Below are 18,231 nucleotides of genomic sequence, written 5' to 3'. Positions count from 1 at the left end.
ATAACGATGCATCATAGAGTAAGTAAGGAATAGCTGCTTCCTGTCCTTGTAAAGTTTGAGAAACACACCGTTCAGAGTAAACTTGAAGTGACATGTCTCTTCTAACAGCGGCTCCTGTGGAGTGATCTGTCATACACTGTGCTGGGGAGAGGGCAGAGGTCATCAACAAGGGTCTTCGATGTTCTCCACCTTATTGTTGGGGCGGGGGTTTCTTGCTAAACCTGGAGCTCATCGATTCATCTAGATCCGATGGTCATTGAGCTTCAGGAATATTCTGTCTCTGTCTGTCTCAACACTGTGGTTATGGATGTGTGCCCCATACATGGCTTTTGCCTGGGTTCGAGATATCTGAGCTCATGTCCCAATGTCTGTTCAGGAAGAACTTTGGACGGAGCCATCTCCCAGCCCTTAACACCATTTAGTGCTACTAAGTCCATAGGTTTCCGTCTGAAATGCTAAATAAGTAAATGTCCTTGGCCACTGCCTGTTCTCTTCGTGCTCGCTAGTTTATTTTTAATGCAGAGGAAATTGCTGTGGTGACAATAAAAATGTCTTTTCTGAGTCTTGTCCAGACAAGTAAGCCTGTTGTCTGCAGTATTCTTTCCTTTTGCTCTCTCCTAGGCCAGAATGCATTTCCCAGTTTAGATCTGATTCTAAAAACATATGGTCTTATTTTTTCCCCAGTTTTACATAAAGACCCCAGACAGGTGTACCTTTGTCTTCTTGAGATTGGTCGGATTGTGTCAAGGTACGTATTTCTCCATATTTCAGCATGTCAACATCAAAAATACCTTCAAGCAGCTTGATTTGATCGTAGTTTCTATCCTGAAAGAATACTCCTCTTGATTGGAAATGAAGTACCCGATTCTCTGTCCTGTCTCTCTCTGTCTTTATTCATATCTGCATGCTCACATGTCTTCATTTGCTGTCTTCATTTACCTTGCTTCTTCATTTCATACGAAATTGTGAAAATGCTACTTAAAATTTTCAGATCAAGAATAGGGTAAAAATGGGTAATTTCAAGCAGTTCAAAGCAAATCAAGTCCCATTTGGTGAGAAGTCTGAGGCTTTGTGTCCCCATGCCTGCATCAACCCTGTCCACCCACCAGCTTGTTTTTAAGCTGCCTTTCGGGACTCCAAAAAATATTGAAAATATTACATAACCCAGATATATGCTGTGATATAGAGATTATAGTCTGGTTTTGGGGCAGTCTGCAACATTAAAAAAGACTTCTTCCAGCTGAGCGGTGGTTGCGCACACCTTTAATCCTAGCACTCAGCAAGCTGAGGCAGGTGGATCTCTCTGAGTTTGAGGTCAGCCTGGTCTACAGAGCGAGTTCCAGGACAGCCAGGGCTACCCAGAGAAACCCTGTCTCAAAAAAACAAAACAAAAAACCCAAAAAACAAAAAAGAACTTCCAGCTGTCCCTGGGAAACAGTTTGTAGGGAAGAGTCATGCAGACCTCGCTCCAGAATAAAACGTCCCCTGTTTTGACTGTTTGATCTGCAGAGATGTTGCATGATCGGATTTCCTGGCTTGTTTTCAGATATGGAGTTGAGCCACCAGTGCTAGTGAAACTCGAGAAAGAAATTGAGTTAGAAGAGACGCTGCTTAATACCTCGGGGCCTGAAGAGTCCATCAACATCCCCAAATCTTGCTGTCAGCATGAAGAACTCCACGAAGCTGTAAGTAACTCCTGTGCTTTGTGGGCTGTTCCACCTGAAGGTTTACAGTTTTATGTATTTCTAAATTGCTGCTGGAAATACTGCGTATAGAAGAAAATGGTTTTTATTCAGAATATGTGCCAGTTACTAATCTGCACTCTGATGAGTTCTGAGAGTACGTGAAGAGTGTTAGTTAGGGGCTGTGAGAAGTCCATGTTTTTGTCTTTGTTTTTTAAATATAGCATTATAATCTGACTTGTGAATAATAAAGGGTTGCTTTGTTGGTCATGTATTGTGTTTGTTTTACGGTACTAACCCAAGCATGAAGGGACGAGAGTTTCAGTTTGAACACACTAATGAGCAGTGGAGCAAGAGGAGCAAATGTAAGCCGTGTTTAGGAAGGAGAATTGACAGGATTTAATTCATGACTGGGAGGGAGAGAGAAGTCCAAGGTGGTTGGTGAGGTTGAGTAGACGGTACACAGGTACTGGGAGGCTACAGGCGGAAGAAGGTTGTGAGGGAAAACCGGAGGGTTTTTCTGAACATCGTCCCTAACAGACAATATGCAGACTTTTTAATATGACAGGACGTGTCCTGATGGTCTTCTCAACAGTACCTGTTCCTTCTGTAGAAATTACTAGAATCGTATTCCTTTAGGCTCTAGAGCAGGGCTTCTCAGCCTTCCTAACACTGTGACCCTTTAATATAGTTCTTCATGGTGTGGAGACCCCAACCATAACATTATTTCATTGCTATTTTATAACTGTAATTTTGCTACTGTTATGAGTTATAATGTAAATATCTGTGTTTTCTGGTGCTCTCAGGCAATCCCTGTGAAAGGGTCATAGAAACCCCAAAGGGGTCATGACCCACGGGTTGAGAACCGCTGCTCTGTATCTCTTTCAATGACTGGTATAAGTGATGGAGGTGGACAGAAAAAACATTTTACACTTACTGTAATTTAGAATAACTAAAAGATTTGTGGCATTTTAAAGAAAAGTTTAGTGTATAAAATTACTTAATAATAAGAATAAATATTTAGTAATGCTTCTTGTTAAATGTAGTTTCTTTGATAAATCACTCAGCTTAGGGCCTAGAAAGCAGTTGGTCAAGTACCTCGGCACAAATGTGAGAAACTGAGCTCAGATCTGCAGCACCCCTGTGAAAACCAGCTGTGCTGGTCTGTGTTTGTAACACTAGTGCAGGGACTGAGGCAGAGACACACAGCTCTCCAGAGCTCGCTGGTCCGCCACTCTAACCAGTTGGTGAGTTCTGGTCCAGTGAGAAACTCTGTCTCAAAAAATAAGGTGAATGAAGAAGAAGACACACTTGTTGTAGACTTCTTGTCTCTACATACATGAGTTCACACATGTGTCCACTCACATGTATGCAGACATACACAACATATAGATAAACAGAAATGGGCTGAGTTTAAGCGTAACCACTAGTCAGTAGTAAGCCTGAGCTAACGGCCGAGCATTTTTAATTAATATAAGCCTCTGTGTGTTTACTTGGGTCTGAGCAGCTATGAATTGGTTGGAACACAGGAAAACATTCAGCTACAGAAATATATTTTGTTAAGTGAAAAATAATTTGTTATATAAAGACAGTACATTTGATAAGAAAAACACTTTCAGTGGGCAAATGTTCAAACAAGAGTAAAGTATAATGTTGACACTTGGTAATTCAGGGAATAAGGCGAGAAGACAGTCACAAAATACCATTTTGTTCTAGTAGCAGAAGTTTTAAAAGTTGGAAAATTGAAAGCTGTATAAATTGTGGTGAAACTATACTTAAGAATTATTATTGTTAATGAAAACTCATGTATAATTTTGAAAAATCAAAATTAAGAGTTACAAACATACTCCATTTTTATTATAATTGAGTTCAGTAAAAAATAAAAATGTTTATTTTACTATTATTTATAATGGTGGAAAATTTAAGTAACATACAAACCCTCCAGTAGGGCAAAGGCTTGATAATCTCAGTATTGTCACAGAATGATTGTTTTATGTGATTGCTATGACAATTATGTAGCAGGGAGAAAATGCTGATTTTATGAAAAATATGTATACATAGACAAAAATATGGGAGTGAGGAGAATGGAAATAAGGCAATTTTGATGTAGATTATTTTCTTTAGCTATTTCCTTCAGTGTTAATTATGCAATAAGTAGATATAGAAATTACAATTACTATTTGATTGATTATGTTGGAGCCTGTTAAATATGCAAATAGAATTTTATAAACTTCAGAAATTTTTACAGAAAGTAATGGCTAACAGAAACGCCTCCCATCCAGTTACTTTGGTTAACTAATATATAAACGTATTCTACTAACTGTCAGCTTTACCAGATTTCAATGTCTGTGGTATATATGAACATAGATGCATATGTACCAGTCTATGAGCAAGAGAAACCTTATTGAGTGACTTAGAGATTAATCCCAGTTGTTTACAAGCACATTTTCCTGTTACGTAAACAACATGGAAATTGATTCTATTAATGTTCTTATCAAGCCCTGTGAATCCGTAATTGTTAACTTACTTTTGGTAGATAATTAAGGCAATTATAAATTCCTCTTAGTGAGCAGATAAATTGGGCATATCTAAAGAGACTATTTAAAACGTTAGGCCTAAATTCAATTAAATGAATATATTTTGATATGCTTTGTATGATAAGTAATTGCAAAAAATAGTTACCTTTTTTGTTGTTTTGTTTTGAGATGGGGTCTCACTGTGCCACCCTGGCTGGCCTGGAACTCAGTATGTAGACAAGACTGGCCTTAATAGAGATTCCCCACCCCTTTTTCTCCTGAGGGTTGGGATTAAAGGTGGGCACCAGCGTGCTATTTCCAGGCATGACCTTTTTTTTTTTTTTCTTTTTTAAATGTAATTTGAGGGAAAGCTCAATATTTATCTTACTGGCTGATATGTAATGTTTTTCACTTAAAACATATTTCAAAATATGTCATCATTTAATCAATTTATTTTATTTTTCTTGTTTAAAATGTAGAATTACTAAATTTCTTTTTCTAGCCACTGTAATTTTACCATTTTCTTGAGGCTTCTCTCAAGGTTCAGGGACCATTCCGGAGGGGAAGGTCCAAAGACTGTAAGATCCAGAGGTCATGGAGGAGTACTGTGAAATAGTTCTGATACACTCTTGAACTCATAAGACGTGCACCACAAGATCAAGCCAGTCAACATCCCAGCATGGATGGGCTAGGATCTCAAGGCTTCTTAGCCCAACTAAGAAGCAGCTGGCATTTTATCCATATGGGGGTAGGGGTCAGATTTCCTCAGGTTGTCTGGCCTTTGTAGGTTGTCCATGATCCAATGGGTAGTGGTGTACCTACTTGTATATGGCAGCACTAATTGTACTCAGTGGATTATCAAAGAGACAAGGCATGAAGTTGGGAGGGGGACATGAAGTATCTGAGAGGATTGAAGAGGGAGAGTTGGAGGTGATAGATGTGGTCAAAATACATTGTATACATGTTTGAAATTCTTAATCAGTAAAACAGCATTTTGAAGGGTAGAAGTAAAGTTATTTTCCTTTCCTTTCCTCATGAGGTGTTTGAAATGGAGCAAATACTTCTAGAAAAATGCTTCCTGAATTGAAATATTAAGAATTTTACCCCATCATGAGCATATAGACATATGTCTCTGTTTATATTAGCAGTAACTTGGAACACATGTAGGTGTTTTTCTTACATTTGTTTATCAGTTTAGCGTTGTCTTAAGGGAAAAGCAAAAATTCTTACTCAGCCTGTATCTGACTGGATGGTTTTTGATTTGACACAAATGTAATTATTCAGAACTTAAAAATAACTCAAGTTTAATGATGAGCTCATGTTCCTAAAGATCAGCACAAGTGTTTTAAGTTGACTCTATGGTCTTAATCCATTTTCAGACCTTCAGTGTTTATAACTTGAACCCTGGTTTCAGGTCTAAGAGACAGGGAGACCTGGCCCTCACCATTGCCGGCTGTTGTGAATTTAACCGTCTGATTTCAAAAGCTGTTAGCAAGGAAAGGAGAAGAGATATTAGATAGGTGAACCGGCTATTTATTTTCCTATCCAATAACATTGCTTTTGATAGGCTATTTTTTTCTAATAAGCACTGAATATTGATATTTATTTTTAATTTTAGGTTAGACACATTGCTGAGGACCCTCCTTGTAGCTGTTCACATCGATTTTCTATTGAATATTTATCTGAAGGACGGTACCGGCTCGGGGAGAAAATACTCTTCATAAGGGTAAGTTTGCTGTTGGCAGCCTGCATTCATACAAGCGTGTCTGGGAACTGGGCTTAGTCTTTACCAAGCTTCTGTTGATCCCCCTTTTACTTGTAAAAAAAAAAAAAAAAAAATAGAATAAAGGCTGCTATTAATGGAAGAATTTCACTGGACAGGAAAATATGGTATACTTGATTTCATGAATTTTAAGTGACTTTGGGCAGATGCTTTTTAACATTCAAGCTGAGACTATTTAAAACATTGAATATAACTAAATAAAATATCCTCATGTACTTTGGAAGAATTTACTGCATTTTTCAGATTTTCTTAAATGGAATGATTTTCCATCAGCTCCCTAAGAAAAAATGAGCAAAATACAATATCCAGTAAGATTAATATTAATAGTAAGAAAATAAACAGAAACATTGCCATTCATAATGATAAACACTTGCAGGTGTGAGCATGAGATCCTAAACCATGCTCACATGAGCATGAGATCCTAAACCAGTGTGCGGATAATCCATGTTTACTTCCTTTGTCCCATCTGCAGTTAATTGTTTCACTTTTGTTGATAAGGAAATTAAAATTTCACCTGTTTAGCATTTTTCTACTTTTGATATAATGTAAGAGCTGTTTTCTCTCAATTGAGGAACATAATATAAAAGTACTTAAACATACAATTTCACCATCTACATTTTCCTCTATTTTACATAGAATCATCATATTTCCAGCCTGTACCCAGCTCATATAAAAACACCCGAATTCATTTTCTGTCTCCTAATTAGCTTTCTTGAAAATCTTTATTTGCTAATTTCCTTGTTGAGTGATTTCATGTGTGTACATGCTGTATTCTGATTATTCTCCTTACCTTCCCTCCATCCTCTCCTTCCTTCTTCTCACCCCCCCCCCCCCCCCCGCACCCCAACCTCTGTCAACTCGGTCTCCTCATGGCAACCAGTCCCTTCTGGTATGTACGACTTTGGTTTGGTTTGGTGACTTAATTGTTTTAATGGGGACCATCTTTGTAGCTGCTGGATTGGAAACTATTCACTGGAGCCCGGCAGGGTCATCGGTGGTTACACCTGCAGGCAATTTCCCCTCTCCGTGAATCTGCTGAATAGCGAATGGAAGCAGAAACCAGGTCGACTTGACTGTTCATTTATTACCCAAACTGACCCGAAGAGAGATCAGGGAATAAGTGACTACTGTAGAGGCTTCCTGTTTTCTTTCTTAGCAAATAGAGAGGTGGAGTCCCCGAAGCCCCGCCCCCACCCATGCCCGGTGGTTGGGCCCAGTCTTGTTCAGACTCTGCAGCTGGTTACTGCAGCTGGGAGTTCATTACTGATGGCTGTGTCTTGCCCAGTAATGAACTTCCTCAGCCCTTTTCCCTGTCATCTGGCTCTTACATTCTTTCTACCCCCTCTTCCAAAATGTTTCCTGAACCTTAGAGGACTGAGCACTCATCCATCACATAGACTCAGCACTCTGTGCAGCCATGAATCTGTATTCACCACTGTTTACTGGAAAGAGGAGATTCTCTGGTTAGGGCCAAGAGTACGGAGCACTTATCTGTGGTGCGAGCATGATACACTCAGAATGGGACAGAGAGTCAAAGGTGAAAGCTCAGCCCATATTGATGTGAAGATCTACCAGCTGAGGGGACAGGGACCTAAAACCCAGCCTGGGCTGCACTGGCAGAGCTGGGGTTTGTTTTATCCCCACAAAAGCCTGGTGTGATCGAGGCTAGCCACAAATGTCTTCATCTCTCTGAGCCATTCATATCTGCAAAGACAAACTAATAGTAATTTATGTAAGTGTTTTAAAGATGAAATTGATAGAATATAAACTTTTAAATTTACAATTTTAGTTTTAGTTGTTTTTTTCCTCATTACTTTTTGTCTCCCACGAGGCTTTTTTCTGCCTCTGTTTCTTGTTCCTTTCCTTCCTTCAGTACTTGGTCCAGTGAACAATATCACTATTGCAGTTTTCTATATTAACTATGTGGATTGTAGATGAAAATTATTTGTAAATATTTTCACTACAAAGTGGAGCGCTTTTATTACTAGCTGTATAATCTAATACTAAATTTATTATTTTAATACCAAAAAGAGACTGGTAATTTGAAACAAAGCTATTGGTGAATACTCGGAGTTTCACAGGTCACAGAAAATACAAATCATGACTGTTAACAGACTGAAACTATAAACCTCACAGTTTCACCGTTCTATTTTTTCATTCTTGTTTTGGGGCAGATGCTTCATGGAAAACATGTGATGGTCCGTGTTGGCGGAGGCTGGGACACTCTGCAAGGATTTCTGCTCAAGTATGACCCCTGTCGGATACTGCAGTTTGCTACACTAGAACAAAAAATTCTAGCTTTCCAAAAAGGAGTTTCTAATGAAAGTGTGCCAGATGCACCAGCCAGAACACCCCAGCCCCCAGAAATGAACCCTTTGTCAGCGGTTAGCATGTTTCAGAAACAAAATTTAAAACCTGGCACACCCGCGAGTGTGCCAAAGAGCAAGGAAAAACAGGTGCGTCCACCGGGAGCGTTGCCTCCAGCATCCTCAGGGAAGGGTAGTCCAGCTTCCCTGTCCACCCGTTCGAAACTCCCCGAGTCTCCAGCATCACTGTCCCATGCCAGGGTCGCATCCTCAAAGGGCAGAGCACAAAAGCCACACGCTCCTCCCAACACTGCGTCGCTTTCCCTGGCTTCTTTAAATCCAGCGGGGAACAGCACCACACCAGCTTTGTCAAGCACTATGCACTGTGCATCGGAGCCAGCGGGAAAATGTGTCACCGTCCCCAAGACTGCTAAGACCGTGGCTACTCCAGCCCAGAAGTCAAGAGACCTATCTCAGTCTAGACGTTTGCCAAGTAAGTCTTCTGGAAAAACTGAACCGAAGTATTTGAAACACAGTCATCTTTCTTCCAGGAGTGAGTCACCTATAAATTTATCATCCAAGTGTCCAAAGCTCCCTAAAGGAAACATGCACGGGAGGCCTAACCCTTCTCTTTTCCAGTCCCCTGCAAAAGTGACCAAACCCAGTTCCAAAACCAGAGCCATGGGTCTAGGGACGCAGACTCAGCCCCCTGGTAGAACTCTGAAACCAAGGTTCATCTCAGCACCAAGACTTCAGCCCACCTTGAATGTCAGCCATCCAGCTTCTGTGTGTTCAACGTCCTCCACAAAAGCTGCTCGGGAAGCGAAAGGTGAGAATACAGTTTCAGTTGCCAGAAAGCAACCACAGAGTAAGGGTGCTACCTGCCCGAAGACAGGACCTGGCTCTCCAAAGTCTCCTGGCCGTACCCCACTGTCCATTGTGAGTGTCCCCCAAGCTGCTGCCAAGGCAGAAACTGTCTCAAAGTTAGCACAGACTGCAGTGAAGGGCCCGTATGCAGCTAGAGGGCCCCCCAAAAGTGGCACGCCACCAGCGTCCACCAGGAAACCACCCTCATCTGGGAAGGGCACAGCCAGTGGAGATAAAAAACCGACTGCCAAGAAGAAGGAGGACGATGACCATTATTTTGTTATGACTGGAAGTAAGAAGCTTAGAAAATAAATACACTTGCATCATTTTAACAAATCCAGGTGACCGAGCAGAATGGGGATCCCCTCCACCAGGACCTCAAAAGGTCTTCCTATGTGTGTTTGTCCAGAGAGCTACAGACATGAGGTCAAGATGGAGGATGAAGTCAGGAGACAGGGCTGGGTCGAGGAGAAGACTCACACGTGTTTTGTATGTTAATAGGCACATGCATGAGTTTAGATCTGTGCCGTCTGTTAATGTCTGCTGCTTGAGGAAAAATGCAAACGTTCAACAACACTACTAGAATTGTAACTATATAGTGGGTGTGTCTTTGAAGAGGTATTAACTATGGAGATTTTCTGCTAATAGCAACTCTGATGCTTTTAACACTAGTTACTGTGTTCAGTCATAAAGCAACGGTGTGTTTGGCTTTGGGGTGTACCCTCTAATCCCAGCTCTGAAGGCTGAGGCAGGACACCTGCCGGGGTACCTAGTAAAACCCAGCCACGGTTGACACATGCTGTAAAAGGCACTGAAGTTAACTTTCTGATCAGGAATCCTGGTCCAGCAATCCTAAGTACCCATGGCTGCTGCTGCTGCTGCTGGGTTTGACATTCTGGATTAAATGGAATTCTTATTATTTAATTCTCTATAACCTTTCCATATCAGAAGGAAATGTTTTTTTTTTTTATTAAAATTGGGCTTTTATTAATATTAGTAGCATTGTATAATCAATATTTTTGGTAAAAAAAAAAAAAGAAAACCCAACCAAGTAAATTAACTTATTGGAACATAACCTGAGATTTAGTAAAAAGTAAGGTATTTTTTTAATATGACAACCTACACACTTTGTATCTTATTTTTTTAGATGAAATCTGCCGTATGACAGGGAAAGAGACTTAATAGCTTTTAGCATATTTTCTATGTGTGCAGACAAGTACTTTTACATTAAAACAATGTGTTTTGATGTCAGAATTAGGTTTTAACGATCTTAAAACTAAGATGATAGGGACTGGGGATCCCTACAGTTTGGATCCTTAACATACATAGAAATGGGTGGGCATGATGCTCTACGCGTGTAGTCCCAGCACGCAGGAGGAAGAGACGGCATCTCCTGGGATGAGCTGTCTGGTTAGACTAGGCAAACTGATGAGCTCCAGCTTTTTTGAGAGATGCTGACTCATTAAATAGAGTACTAAATAACAAAGGAAAACACTCAATACCAACTTCTGGTCTCTCTCTAGACACATACTTGTGTACCTGCACATGTGTACACACACACAAAACTAAGATGGTATTAAAAGGGCCTTTGAGTGATACTATGTACACATTCTATCAGGTGACTTGTATGTCTTTTGATAGCACACTATCAGTTTTAATTAGATTCTCCAAATTATGTTAATCCTCATCAATAAAGCCATATTGTACTCAGTTTTCCAGTGGCCAGCAGACAGACATTATGTGTGTGTGTCCATCCGTCTGTTCTGTAGGCAGATTCTCTTCAGGAACATCCAGATGATGTAATGACAGCATAAATTCCTTCCACCCACAGGGATACTTGTAAATAATTTGCATATGGGTCTGTCACTATTTAAAGTTTATTAATGTACTTTGGGAAGTTTTAAGGGTTTTAAGTAACTTTATGGTATTATCAATTGTCATAAGTTTTAGAAAAAAAAACAGATACAGTGGTACATGCTTGTAATTCCAGAACTTGGGAAATAGAGGCAGGAGGATCAGAAATTCAAGGTCATGATCAGCTGTGTAATGGAGACATGTCTCAAGAAAAAAAAAATGGCATTTTGACTATTATAACTCCAATGCCTTCCTTTTTCTACCTCCTTCTCATCTTTCTTTTCCTTCGTTTTCTTTGTGATACTGAGGATCCATTCTGGGGCATCTCACATGCTAGATAAACATGACCACCGGGCTTCATCTCCATCTCCTTTAAATACATGCAGTTCCCAAAGCCAAACAAAACAGTTTACACAGAAGGGCAATCATGGAGTGACTAAGCCTCTTAGCTGGCTGCTGCCGTTCTACCGACGTATAGTGAGAGAACCTTGTGTAAAAGTCACTGATCTTTACCCAAGGATTATGCTTAAAATCAAAGATCTACTCAGGATAGCTTGCGATAGAAAGCCACCGAGGTCTTGGTTTACTTCCCCTGTTCTGAGCGTTGACAATGGCCATATTTACATCTTTGAAAGCACCTCTAGTGTGTAGGAGGTGCCAAGAACATTTCTAGTAATCGGGAATATCTAACTCACCCTCCATAGAGGAAGGGCTGTACCTTTATAGAGGTTATTCCCTCATGTAGGGGACCATAAATCATTTGTGTATCAGTAACTTCTGGGAATTAAGAGAAAAATGTAAATGGTATTATAGGCAGCCCTAGTTGTGACTCAGTAGATTTTTACAATTTTAATTATCTTTGTGTTGGGTAATCAAGAGTAAAGATAATTGCTCAGGTACCCGGCATAAATTCTAGAATTTAGAATTATTTATTTGGAAAATGAAGTGTATTGGTCTGTTCTTCCGCAGAAGAGAATTTCTCCAGCTATAGTCATATAGAATGAATTTCTCCTTTTGTGTAGCTTGACTTTCCCAAACATACGCTTTATGTGAATAAGAAATTAAATTCCATAGGGCTGGAGAGGTGGCTTAGCAATTAAGAACACTTGTTACTCTTGCAGAGGACCCAAGTTTGATTTCTAGTACCCCCACGGTGGCTCACAGCCATCCAGAACTCCAAAACTCCCGTTTCAGGGTATCTGATGCCCTCTTCTGGCCTCCCCAGGCACCAGGCATGCATATGGTACACATACATACATGCAGGTAAAACATTCATATATGCAATAAATGTAAAAAACCTTTCCCTCCCTCACAAATTAAAACTTAAGTTCCTTCAAGTATATTGTGAAATTTTCTAAAGAGCTGATGAATCACTGGTACAATTTAAAAAAATATATTGTAGTTGTATTCATTTTTTCTTAGTAATAGTGTAATATTACATAAGGTATTTTTATGTTTAATATTTAATAAAGCAAATATTAAGCATAAAATGCTGAAGTACCTGGAAGATATGTGTGGTTTCTTAAAAATGGAATGTTTTTATTTTTCTTTGCTATAATTTATGAATGTATAATTATATAAAACAGAAAAGTGAAACACTTGTTTTTAGATCGGCCCTCAAGTAAGGTGTTTGAAGAGTGTGCCTTCAGAATGCTTGGAGTAATCAGGGACCTAGAAGTGTCGTCCACATTATTTTTTTCTTAGACAAGATCTCCTTATATAGATGTGGCTTGCCTGGCACTCTCTATGTAGCCCAGGCTGGCCTTGGGGTCTGTGGGGCGTTTACCCACCAACCCCACAGCTCCCCAGAGTTTTTTTGAGTGTGAGCAGCAGGAAATATTAGATAGAAGGATTTATTGTGGAGAATCTTGCGGAGATAAACAGAGAGAAAATAAAGGATAGCCTCGAGAGGGCCTGGAGCCTTTTCCAATGGGCCCTGACTGTCTCTGCCCCAGGGTTTTTATAGAGACACCAAGGGGTGGAGCAAAAGACCTCCCCCGCAGACAGCCAAGTGCAGACCATCTCAGACACCTGCACTCAGGCCGGTGGTTCTAATCATCCTCCTCTATGGGGACCTGCTGGGTAAAGCCACAAGGAACCTGAAAACGGGCTCCCACGGGGCTCATAGCAGTCCTCCTGCCTCAGACTTGAGTGCTGATTTTGAGCTACTACACTCTGCCAGAGTTTGTAGTTCTTAATGGATAAAGGAAGAGTTTGAAGAAAACATTTTTTTTCTGCAATCATTTCATGTCTAATTTAAAAATCTGTTACTTCCTTAAAAGGAGCTAATAAAGGTTTTGATGTACTCTTACATCCAAGTTTATACCGACTCTATGTGAGATTGGATTTGTATGGATTATGTTTTTGGTGTGTTTGTGTGCCAGCAGTATTTGTATCCAATTTAACTTATTTTTTCTCAAGTATTAAAATGTAAACATAAACCATAGTCTCTGCTTTTTTTTTTTTTTTGGTGTATTCTGAATGTATTTATTTGATCCATTTGGAAGTTGCATACATAAAACTCATAAATTGAGAAGAGTTTGAAATCTTAGGTTATGTTAAATTTTTTTTATTGTATTGCTCCTAGATGTTTGTTCCAGAAAGGCCAGACTCATAGTTAATAATCTGTGAGATCATAGAAATCATCAGTTATTAAAGTCAAATTCTATAGGTCACACAAGCATTGTATGTTCAGACTTCTGGTTAATAATCTGTGAAGTCATAGAAATCAATTTTTTTTAATTTTTTTCTTTTATTTTACAATACTATTCAGTTCTACATAACAGCCACAGATTCCCTTGTTCTTCCCCTTCCTGCCCCCCTCCCCTTCCACCCAGCCCACCCACCATTCCCACCACCTCCAGATCAAGGCCACCCCCGAGGACTGAGAGCGACCTGATAGACTCAGTCCAGGCAGGTCCTGTCCCCTCCTCCCAGATTGAGCCAAGCGTCCCTACATAAGTCCCAGATTTCAAACAGCTAACTCATGCAATGAGCCCAGGACCTGGTACCACTGCCTAGATGCCTCCCAAACAGATCAAGCCAATCAACTGTCTCACCTATTCAGAGGGCCTGATCCAGTTGGGGGCCCCTCAGCCTTTGGTTCATGGTTCATGTGTTTCCATTCGTTTGGCTATTTGTCCCTGTGCATGATCCAACCTAGGTTTCAACAATTCTCGCTCATATAAACCCTCCTCTTTCTCACTAATTAGACTCCCAGCGCTCCACCCGGGGCCTAGCTATAGAAATCAGTTTTTAAAGTCAAATTCTCTAGGTCACCCAAGCATTGTATCTTCAGAAGGTCCCATAGTCCTGTTTCAGTTTCATGCTTTGATTCGATGTGAATGTATTTGAAATACTTGTCTTATCTCATTTTTTTAATGACCAGAGCAAGTATAAAAAGCAATTAATCTAGTATGTATTTCTGTGTTGTTTCCAAGAATGAAATCCAAAAATCACAAATGAAGTTTTATGTTTTCCATAAATGTGGAGAAAAAAAAAAAAAAAAAGGCTGGGCAGTGGTGGCGCACGCCTTTATTTAATCCCAGCACTCAGGAGACAGAGCCAGGCGGATCTCTGTGAGTTCGAGGCCAGCCTGGTCTACAGATCGCGATCAGGACAGGCACCAAAACTACATGGAGAAATCCTGTCACGAAAAACTAAAAATAAATAACATAAATATAAAAAAATAAACAAATTTATTTTATGAGTTTTAGAAAACATTGGGAACACTTAAAACCTTTTGGAGTAAGTCTGAAAATACAAATTTTATTAAGTAGTTTTGCAGTATCTATACTGGTTATGTAAAAGAACACAATCTTGAAGAAGTAATACAAAGATAGTGTATTTCTATCTTTCTACATTTCGTTGGGAACAGTTAAAGTAGTGGTTACAGGTTCCATCAATACATACCTGTTCATAATTAACCTCCATGGCCCATCTTTTGAGTTCATACAGTGCGCTGTATTGGAAAGGATCAATTTTCTTATGTCACTTTAAATTATTTCACAGATTACAAAGGTATGCACCAATGGAATGCATTGAGCTTGTGTGTGACTGTCTGCCTCTAATGATAGCAGTGTTCAAGTCGGGCACAGAAGAGCATTGTGTTTAAGATCTTTGGGTGTGTGTCACAAAACAATTAGGTAACACCTGGCTTTCCAGGGATTCAATGAGCTAGGTATTATCTTCCCTCGACTGTTAGAACCTTTGGGAAGGCAAGAATTATAGCTATGTTGTTTACCTCCGTGTTCTCAAGACCTAGAACAAAGTTTGGCACAGAGTAGGCATTTAATATTTTTAAAAAAATAATAAAAGTACTTTTATTCATGGAGAATTGTATACAATGTAAACTGATGCTTTTCACCCCTGGTCTTCCCCCACAATTTCACACACACACACACACACACACACACACACACACACACACACACACACACACAGTCTCTTTATGTCATTATTTCCTCCTCCTAAGAGAGACTATCTTGTCCGGTCCTCTGGCTTTTTACGATCTTCCGCCACCGCCGCCTCCTCTGTGATGTTCCCTGAGCCTTCAAGGCAGGGCTTGTGTTGCAAATGTATCACTGCAGCAGGCAATCCGTGCTCCCCTGGTCTCTGTGTTTTGACCATTTGTGGATTTCTATAGTGATTGCCATCAGAGCAAAAAGGAGCTGCTTTGATGAGGAGTGAGAGCCGTACTCATCCCTGGATGAAGAATTAGCAGTAGAATGCGGTTAGGGATCGCACTGGTTTAGGAAACAGAGATAGTCAGTTGTCCAAGTCCCAGATCAGCTCCTCCAAATCCTCTGTCCTAAGTGTATGTCATCTTCAGCAATAGGCTGTTACCTTCTTTTTTGGAAAGTACCAAGGATGATGGCAGTGGTCTATATTGTTCTGGGGTCTCTTGTACTCACCTTTGGGAGTTCAGTCGAAGAGAGGGAAGAGGGATTATATGAGCCAGGGGGATCAAGATCATGATGGGGAAATCTACAGAGACAACTAAACCAAGTTCACAGGAACTCACGAACTTTAGACCAACAGCTGTGGAGCCTGCATGGGACCGGACTAGATCCTCTGCATAAGGGACACAGTTGTGTAGCTGGGTCTGTTTGAGGAGCTATTGGCAGTGGGATCTATCCCTGGTGCATGAGCTGATTTTCTGGAGCCCATTACCTTGCTCAGCCTTGATGCGGGGGTGAGGGGTGGGGTGGGGGGGGAGGCTTGGTCCTGCCTCAATTGAATGTTCCAGGCTTTGCTGTCCCCCCACTGAGAGAACTACCCTTTGGGAGGAGGGGGTGGAGAGGTGGGGGGTGGAGTGGGAGGAAGGATGAGGGGGATCTGTGGTTGGTATGTAAAATGAATAGAGTTTTAAAAAGTGGCACAATCAGAGGTGAAGAAGGGTGGAGTCGAAGTCGCCAGCGAGATGGAGAACAAGTCGAACATACAAAATGGGATAGAGGTAAAGGCCACAAGCCTTGGGGCAGTACATGGATTAATAGAAATGGGTTAAGTTGTAAGAACTAGTTATTAACAAGCCTGAGCTGCTGGCTGAGTATTTACAGTTAATAGAAGCCTCCGTGTGGTAATTTGGAAGCAGGTGCCAGGATGGGAAAAGTTCACCTATAATTCCTTCTCCTTATGTAAGTCTCCTCCACTGTTTTTCCCATTTTCCTCTTCTTAGCAAATGTATCCTACTGTTCACTAAATGAATAAACTTGATCTTTTATAAAATGTGTTATTTATGTGTATGTGTCCATGTCAGGCACATGGTTGGGAGCGTAAGCCACAGCGCATGTGTGAAGGTCAAAGGACAGCTTTATGAAGTCAGTTCTTCTCATCCAGGGATCAAACCCCAATGGCCAGGCTTGCACAGCGAGCATCTTACTCCCTACACCATCTCCTCCACCTAGAACTCCCTTCTAGTGCGTGAGAAAACTAAGAGAGTTACTTAGTGTACATAAAATACCTACTGCAATTCATTAGTTAAAGTTTATTTAAAGGGCAATTTTTAAATTTATTTATTTGTTTGATGTTTGTTTTTACATCCCGACAACAGTTTCCCCTCCCTCCTGTCCTCTCAGTCCCCCTCCCCCACCCAGGCCTCCTTGATTTCTTTTGAGGAAAGGGCCGGCCTCCCATGGATATCAACCAGCCATGGCATATCAAGTTGCAGTGAGACTAGGTACCTCTTCACCTATTAATGCTAGAGGAGGCAACCCAATAGGAGAGAACTTTTCTAAAAGCAGGCAACAAAGTTAGGCAGCCCCTGTCCCCACTCTTAAGAGTCTAAAGGACAACTTTTAAATTATATTTATTTTCTGTGTGTGGGTACATACGTGTGTGAAGGCCAGAGGACAATTTGCACTCTCTCTACCATATGGGTTATAGAGGATGAACTCAAGTCTGGCTGATGAGTGCTTTTACCTTCTGAGTCATGTCATTGTTTGTTTTTAACTATTAATAATCTCCTATAAAATGTTGATTTGCTCTTTATGTTAACATGAGCCAGAAAATAGGATTTATGTACCATCTTTTTAAAGATCTGCTTTTAATTATTTCTGCTTTTTCACTTTCTTGGAAAAAAACTTCAATATAATTGCTTTTTAACAACCCTTTTGTCATTTATAATAACCCTTTTGTCAGTATTGCAAATGTTAAAATTTAGATATTAGTTTATTCTGAAACTTTAGTTTAGAATTTAGATATTAGTTTATTCTGAAACTTTAGTTTCATTGTAAAGTACCTGACTATGTTTAAAGCACTGTTGTTAGAACAATGAACTATTGCATTAAGTCCCCAGGACAACGGAATAAAAATGCTCTGTAATTAACACAGGTAAGTGAATGAATAAAAGAAATGAGTTAAATGCACTACAGAACACTTATCTCAATTAAATTGACAGATAGTATAGTGGAAGTGGATGCTGGTGAAAGAAGATATAGGTGTCGCCTAGAATCTCCTTTATTTAAAAAGAATATTTTTTTAATAACCAATGCTTCTTTTTTTTTTTTTTTCCGAGACAGGGTTTCTCTGTGTAGCTTTGCACCTTTCCTGGAACTCACTTGGTAGCCCAGGCTGGCCTCGAACTCACAGAGATCCGCCTGGTTCTGCCTCCCGAGTGCTGGGATTAAAGGCGTGCGCCACCAACGCCCGGCCCAATGCTTCTTTTGAGTCATCAGGTTTCACATTTTTTTTAACAAAAGGGATAAGGGACAGCCTTGAAC

General features: G+C 40.3%; 1 protein-coding gene across 1 annotated transcript in view; it reads left to right on the top strand.

The window, feature by feature from the left end:
• Window positions 1-10,196, top strand: part of Gas2l3 (growth arrest specific 2 like 3) — a 31,064-nt gene extending 20,868 nt beyond the window's left edge. The window contains exons 8-11 of the mRNA XM_006979831.4: window positions 685-748; window positions 1,547-1,685; window positions 5,817-5,924; window positions 8,156-10,196. Of these exons, the coding sequence (XP_006979893.1) occupies window positions 685-748; window positions 1,547-1,685; window positions 5,817-5,924; window positions 8,156-9,466 (1,622 nt within the window). The 3' untranslated portion in view covers window positions 9,467-10,196. The remainder of the gene's footprint in view (window positions 1-684; window positions 749-1,546; window positions 1,686-5,816; window positions 5,925-8,155) is intronic.
• Window positions 10,197-18,231: the final 8,035 nt, after the last annotated feature.

This window comes from Peromyscus maniculatus, chromosome 18 (assembly GCF_049852395.1).
Source record: "Peromyscus maniculatus bairdii isolate BWxNUB_F1_BW_parent chromosome 18, HU_Pman_BW_mat_3.1, whole genome shotgun sequence".
Lineage (NCBI taxonomy): Eukaryota > Metazoa > Chordata > Mammalia > Rodentia > Cricetidae > Peromyscus > Peromyscus maniculatus.
Note: the sequence above shows the minus strand (reverse complement) of the source record. Positions and strands in the feature narration are given on the sequence as shown.